Here is a 7292-nt window from a genome sequence, read left to right on the forward strand (position 1 = left end):
GCTCCCGCTAGCACTGCTGGGCTTTTCTGGTTCCCCACCCTCCTCACCAGCACTTGGAGTGGCCAGTCTTCAATTTCAGCCTGTCCACCGGTGCCTGGAGTATAGAGCCTTTCCCTGCTAGCGAAAGATGTTCAACGTCTCATGTGCTTACTTACCGTCTGCGGACTGATGATGTGACTCTTTAACCCACTTTCAAAATTGGGCTGTTTGCTCTTGTTGAGTTTCAAGAGTTCTTTCTAGTTTGGGAGCAAGCTTTTTATCAGATGTATGATCCATAAATATCTCCTTTTATGAAAAGAGAACATCTTTTCGCTCTCTGAACAGTGCCTTCAAAAGGCAAAAAGTTCTTGAGTTTGACAAAGTCCAATTTATCAGTTTGGTCTTGTATGCATCAGGCTTCTGTGTTTGAGAAAACTTGACCTCTCTAAGGTCACAGTGATTTTTCTCCTGTGTTTTCTTTTATTATATAGTTTAGTAGTTGGGGTTTTATATAGGGTGTTATGACCCATTTGAGTTCTTTTTAAATTTTTTTAAAGTGGTCCTGAGGACTGAATTTTAGGGCATTTGCACTAAATTACTTCCCAAGCCCTTTGTAATTTTTAAATTTTGTGCAGGGTCTTGCCGAGTTGCTCAGGCTGGGATCCGACTTGCATCCTCCTGCCTCAGCTTTACAGAGTGCTGGGATTACGGGTGTGCACCACTGTGCCTGGTTTTGAGTTCATGTTTTACAAGCTGTCATCTGTGGACTAATGGTGTGGTTCTTCTCATGCGGATGTTCACTTGGCCCTGCCACTGATCCTAAAGACTGTCCCCCGCTGCCTCCCACAGTTCTCGTCAGAGGTCAGCTGGCCTCTGGATTCCCCACTCTGTGCCGTGGGTCTCAGTGACTGTCCTGCACTGGTAACTGCCCTGGCCACTGCAGTTTCCTTGTGAACCTGGAAATCAGGCCGAGGTGACACCCGCTCTCTGAGCATGGTCTGCCGCCCTCACTGTGTTCCAGATCCAGAAAGTGGCTGCACCAGGTGGGTGTCTCGCTTACAGCTGCGCTGCCGGAGCCCATCTGGGGTCTGTGCTCGGCGTCTGGCCTTGGGAGTCTGGTTTGGGTTTAACTCCTGACCCTTGTTTTGTCAGCCGTTAAGCCTGGGAGAGTAACTTCACCGCTCTGTGCCTCTGTTTCCCTGCCCGCAAAGCTGGTGTAAGGATAGTAGATAGAGAGAGATGGAGAGAATCCTTGCTTCCGATGAAAACAGGAGGCGGCTGGTGTTTGAGCGCATCTGGCCATCAGACATGGCACTTTCACAGAGTGCCTGGTGATCAGATGCTCCTCACAGCACTGAGTAGAGGGGACGGGTTCTAGAAATGCTGCTGCAGCCATCACCATGGCCATCCCCACTGTCGCTGCTCCTGTCCCTGTGTCGCTGTGGTATTGCTGTCATTGAAGCCGCTGGCTCTGGAGGCTGCTGTTGCATGTTCCTGTGCAGCCGAGCAGGCAGCCCATGCGTGTCAAGTACTTGCTGTGGGACAGGCTTCCTGCCGCGTCTGCAGTAAGTAATCAGAGCCAGGCTGCAGTATCATGGTCCACACGTGCCTGCATGGGACAGGTGTGTGCACAGTGTGACGGAAGCTGCATGGTGGGCAGGACAGACAGGGCACACTAGGTGGGCCTCGGGCTGCTGGGGACTTCCAGATCGGGTGAATGTGCCAGGCTCGGGTTGCAGTTTGTATAGAGACCTGGAAGGGGGACGGGACACTTGCAGGGGGCTGGAATTGTCCCTGGGTGTAGGGCAGGAAGCAGCCCTGGCAGCCAGGAATGGCCACGAGGAACCCACCCTTTCCTTGCACAGGTGGCACTAGGTTACCAACGCCCTTGGGGACCCGTGTGGAGCCCTCCCACCTCTGCCTCGGCCATGGCCACCAAAACTATCATCATTGACCACGGGTCTGGCTTTCTGAAGGCGGGCCTGTCAGGCTGGAACCAGCCCCAGCTGATCTGTCCGAGCGTGGTGAACTACATCCCCTGCAGGGAGAACCCCGGCCCCAGCTACGCCCACAGACAGGTGAGCCTGGGCATCGACCTCTGCAACCCCGACACCTTCAGCTACCCCATCCAGCGCGGCCGCGTCATCAACTGGGAAGGGGTGGAGCACATCTGGAACTTCATGCTACAGCACTACCGGGAGGACCACGAGGACTGTCCTGTGATCCTCACCGAGTTCCCGCTGAAGGAGCCTGCGACCCGCAAGAAGACCCTGGAGGTGAGGAGGTGGGGGTGGCTGGCACCGTGTGCCCGCACGATCGGGCTTTTCGGTAACTGTTGGATGTTTACAGAGGACATAGCGTAGGGCTGGCGTGGTGCTAGGCTGCCGGACACAGACAGGAAATTAAAGCACTCAGTGGAAAGGAAGGTTGCTGGATGTTTGTTCATAGTTCCCACAAGTACTCACTGACTATGTCCTGGTCCTCCCAGGACTTGCATTCGGGGGCAGATTTAACCTCAAAGAAGTTAACAGATGAGAATTCCAGAGAGTGAGCAGTTCTAGATGACTGACTGGTGGAGAGGGTGAACCGGGAAGGCTCCTTGGAGGAGGTGATTTCAGCCAGTGACACTGACGCCCAGTGACTTGGGGGCTGAGGTGGCCAGAGGCAAGTAGTGTGATAAAGCTGGACTTTACAGGCCTTCTAGGATGCAGAGACACTCTGAACAGTTGGCAAACCAGCCTGAGCCAGTGAGCCAAATCTGGCCCACCACTTGTTTTTGCAAATAAAGTTATATTGGCACACAGCCACTCCCACTCATTTATATCGTAGCTGTGGCTGCTTCTGTATGGGGACAGCAGAGCTGAGTGACAGAGACCGTCTGGCTCATAAAATCTAAAGTATTTACTGTTGAGGGCTTTCTAAATGAAATACCTGATGCCTAGTTAGATTGACTGTTAAATAAATATCAGATAACATGTTAGTGTGAGTTTGTTCCACATGGTGCACGACGCATGCATATGCTCAAATACTTGCTGTTTCACTGAAATTCAGACTCAGCAGGGACACCCCGTATACAGAGCTCAGTGACACCTGGACTGTGGAGCCTGTTAAGGAAGGTGCCGGACAGCCCCGCCCTGCAGGACCGGAAGCTCTTGGAGAGCTGTCAGGGGGCTTTTCTGTGTGATAAAGAGGACTTTGGCTGCTGTTTTGCATGGATGGTGGGGTGGGGGGTAATGTAGGGTGGGAATGGAGGGAGCCCTCCCACTGCGGGAAGATGGGGCTGCTGGACCGAAAGCAGGACGGGAAGCGGGAGGAGGAGGCCAGAGATGGAGAGGACGCTGCAGGCTCTCCGCACCTCTGGGGTCTGGAGCGTGGGCATGTGCCTGGAGGTGGGGGCTGGCGAGGGGACTCTGTAGGGGTCCATGGGATGGGGCAGTGGGCAGAAGAGAAAATGGGCCCAGGGACCTTGCTAAATCCTGATTATAAAAATTCCAATTTTGTTGTGACGTTTGGTGAGTTTTATCAAGAGCATGCACAGCTTCCCCTACCAGGCAGCGAGTGTGTTTTCTTTTTCTTGTTCTCCCTGCACAGTGACTTGTGGCACCTTTCCCCCTTCTCCCTTTTCCTCTGTACAGGGGATTGGGCACAGCCCTTTCCACTGAGCCTTATCCCTGGCCTCTCTTATTTTGAGAGTATCACTAAGTTACGCAGGCCGGATTCAAAATCGTGATGCTCCCACCTCAGCCTCCCAGAGCGCCAGGATTACAGGCGCACTCCCCCACACCCAGCTCACTCCCTTCTTTTCTGTGCTCTTCTTTCTTCTTCTAAAGAGACAGTGGAGGCTGTGTCTCTGACCTGGGCCTTCTGTCCACTTCCTCTCACTGCCCACACAGCAAGAATCCCCGCTCTGTTTCTGTACCCGCTGAGTCTTCCCACGGTACCATCAGCAAAAGAAATAACCAGCTAAGCTCCGAGGGTGCCTTCAGGTTATGTTCTGAGTCCTCTGGAGCCCTCCCTGGTTCCCACAGCATGCGTGCCCAGGGTCCTGAGCCGAGCGTCCCATGGGGAGCCCGAGAGTCCCTGGGCACACAGCTGTGCACCTCTTCGGTTTGAGAGCAGAGTCTGTGTCTTGGTTGTGAGAGAAATAGAAACGGATTAGAGTCCAGGGTTGGGGAAAAATATACCGAGTGTCCCCTCCCTGTCGCAGATCATGTTCGAGCTCCAGGAAGTGCCTTCCCTGCTCCTGGCCGACCAGCTGGAGATGTCCCTGTACGCCTCGGGGTGCCTAACTGGCGTGGTGATTGACTCGGGCTTCGGCCTGACCCGCATGCAGCCCTTCCTCCTGGGCCAGCCCCTGCCCGACAGCCAGAGGGCTGTGGAGTTCGCCGGCCAGGACCTCTCCACCTACCTCTTCAAAAGCATCTTTAAGGAACGGAGTGACGAGCACAACCTTTACCAGATGGACACGGTGGCCACGACACAGATGAGCAAGTGTTACGTACCGACGAATCTGGAGGAGGCGCTGGAATTCCACCAGAACCTGCCCAGCGGCTCCGACGAGAGCAACACCTACCAGCTCCCAGATGGCACCCGAGTGGAGCTGGCACCCCTGGAGCGGCTGGCGCCTGAGATGTTCTTCAGCCCGCAGGTGTTCGGCCTGCAGGGCCCCAGCATCTCCCAGGTCCTGGTGGATTCCATCAAGTCCTGTGAGGTCCCCGGGCAGCCGATGCTGCTGTCCCACGTGGTGCCGTGTGGTGGAAACAGCCTGTACCCTGGCTTTACCAAGCGCCTGTGGATGGAGCTGAACTCGGGTCATTTCCCTTTCAAGGCCACCGTATGGATGGGCGAGAAAAGGCACTTCAGTGTGTGGCTGGGTGCCTCCGTGGTGGCCCACCTTTCTACCTACAAGTCCCAGTGGGTGGCCAGGCAGGAATATCTGGAAAGCATGAGGCTGTGATGGGCTGGCTGGCTCCCCGGAACAGACTCCTGTCATGTGAGCCCCGGGGATTACTTTTAGACAGGGAGTGGGGTTGCTGCTGGTTGTGGAGTCAGGAGGGCCAGCGGCATTGTTTTAGGGTCAGAGGTTACAGCTTGTGCCAAGCGTGGGATCCAAGCCCAGGGCGGACCAGTGTCATCCCTGGAATCCCCTCAGAGTCAGCACTCTCAGGAGGCCTCACGAGGTGACAGTGGCCAGCTGTCACCTCCCTGGCTGTCAGCTACTTAGCTTTCACAGCCCGTCTCTCTTGGGCTGTCTCATCCTTGGTCATTTGGGTTTTAACTGGGGAAGAGAACGGGACCTTTTTCAAGAGTCCCGATTATTTTTGATTGGGAGTTGAGAGGGTGGGGGAAGGTTGAGGTTTCTAGTCTCGTAGACCCTTCGTGGCCAGGGAGACCCTTCGGAGGAACTAGGGTACCTTCCCACCCATGAGGGCTGTGTTTTATGTGTGCAAATAAACTTCTCATTGAGAACTGGTCTCGGTTTCTGTGGCAGCCTGGGCGGGGGATGGCAGCCCCCTGCGGACGGCCAGGAGCCTGGTGACAGCCTGCGCCCAGCGGTCACCACCAGGCAGACTGCATATGGTCACTCATGCTGCCTTTCTGTCACCACCTTCCCTCCGTTTGTCCTAGATGTTCAGACAAGCTTGATTTCTCACCAGTATGCATCGGACAAATACTTAGATACCGATATGTTCTAGGCACTGGAGATTTCGTGCTGGAAGAGATTTGTGAAATTTGTCTGCTGGAGTACAGTCCCCTGAGGGACACAGAATGAAATACAATCGTCCTGCAAAGACCTGGGAATGGGGTCCTGGACCTCCATGGCTACCAAAATCTAAGACGCTCAAATGCCTTGTATAAGACGGTGTAGGAGTTGCATAGTTGCTCCTGTATCTTTTAAACAATCTCTAGATTACTTCCAATACCTAAATGATGTGAATAGCTGTAAATAGTTGTCACATTGTTTAGGAAAAACGAAGGAAGAGAGTCCGTGTGCGTTCGGTGCAGAAGCAGTGTCTAAAAGTTCTCTCAGTCTGCCATGGTTTGAGTCTGCACGTGGGCCCCGGGGCTGTGGACGCTGAAGGTGTGTCTCAGAGGGGTGAACAGAGCCTGGAGCAAGGTGCCATATCTGGGCGGAGAGGGGCGTCCGGGCCATCAGTGATAGAGTCCTCTCCTTCCCTGGTGTGTGCCGAGACTCCACTGCCAAGGCCCTGGCCGTTAGGAAGGGTGTTGGTGAGCTCTGGCCCACCCTGTGCGGCCCAGACCCCTAGCATCTCCACAGCTGATCTGTAGGCTGAGGAAGACCCGGTGGGGCTCAGAAGGCTTAGGGCCCACAGTGCTGCCGATGGACGGAGCCTGACCTTGACCCTGCTCACCTGCCCCAGACCATGCTTGGCCACTGAGAGGTGGCAAGGAGTCGGGCCTGTTTGTTATAGCGGCTGATTTGCTTATCCTGACTAACACACAGAGAGGAGCCATCCCGTTTACAGATGTGCCGTAAAGTGGCAGGATTGAAATTCAAATCCAGGTATCCGAGCCAGGCTTGAGCTGCAGGATGGCTTTGTCCGCAGCTGAGCCACCTGGCCAGGTCTTTGGGGTACAGCAAGGAGTGAGCTTTCCTTCCTTTAGGAGCTTGGAGTGGAGCCTGTGCTAGGAGGAGCAGGGAGACCTCGCTTTGCTGACCCAGCAATGCTGCTGAGACAGGGAAGGTGGCCTCAGATTTTACAGCCTGTCCTCACCCTGCTGCTAATCAGGACTGTTAATAGGAGCAGTGACTTCATCCTGTCAGGGCGGGGAGTGCCCTGCAAATGGAGCCACATTTAATCTTCACACAAGCACTATGAGATGAGAGGTATCTGTCCCCATCTGTAAATAAGAAAGCCAAGCCTTAGAGATGGCTGCCACTTACAAGTTCCCTGTTAAGCTTGGCCTAACTGTGAATCGTCAGGACAAAATTCAGTTGTCTCAGACACCTAGACTAAAAGTGGCCGATACAGATAGAGATTTATTTAACAGATAAGCAGCCCAGGGGAACAATAATGTGTCTACATCATCCAGGACTCTTTCTGTCTTTTAATTTTTCCACTTTTAGCATATACATGGGTTGGGATATGGTCACAAAATGGCTGTGGTGGTGCCAGACATCACACTCAAATTCCCTGAAGAAAATGAAAGGTGGAGGGAGTGTGCTGTGTCTCTCTATATATTAGGAGAGTATTACCCGGAAGACTTGTGTTTATGTCTTACTACTTATAGGTAGAAAGTAATATGAAAGAAGAGATCCATAGGTATTTGCTGAGCTGACCCACAGTGCT

General features: G+C 53.7%; 1 protein-coding gene across 1 annotated transcript; it reads left to right on the forward strand.

Moving 5' to 3' along the window:
• Positions 1–836: 836 nt before the first annotated feature.
• Actl8 (actin like 8) lies at positions 837–5416 on the forward strand. Its single transcript, XM_003471378.2, has 3 exons — positions 837–1022; positions 1845–2255; positions 4187–5416. The coding sequence occupies exons 2-3, from the start codon at positions 1908–1910 to the stop codon at positions 4934–4936; spliced, it is 1098 nt and encodes a 365-aa protein (XP_003471426.1). The 5' UTR covers positions 837–1022; positions 1845–1907; the 3' UTR covers positions 4937–5416.
• The last annotated feature ends 1876 nt before the right edge of the window (positions 5417–7292 follow it).

Source organism: Cavia porcellus, unplaced genomic scaffold (assembly GCF_034190915.1).
Source record: "Cavia porcellus strain 051 isolate PalLab524CR breed Dunkin Hartley unplaced genomic scaffold, mCavPor4.1 scaffold_25, whole genome shotgun sequence".
NCBI lineage: Eukaryota > Metazoa > Chordata > Mammalia > Rodentia > Caviidae > Cavia > Cavia porcellus.

Bases quoted from the DNA above. Each gene is read 5' to 3' on its own strand.
- Actl8 (XM_003471378.2), top strand. From the start codon at position 1,908: ATGGCCACCAAAACTATCATCATTGACCACGGGTCTGGCTTTCTGAAG. The intron at 2,256-4,186 runs GTGAGGAGGTGG...TCCCTGTCGCAG, and splicing joins CCCGCAAGAAGACCCTGGAG to ATCATGTTCGAGCTCCAGGA.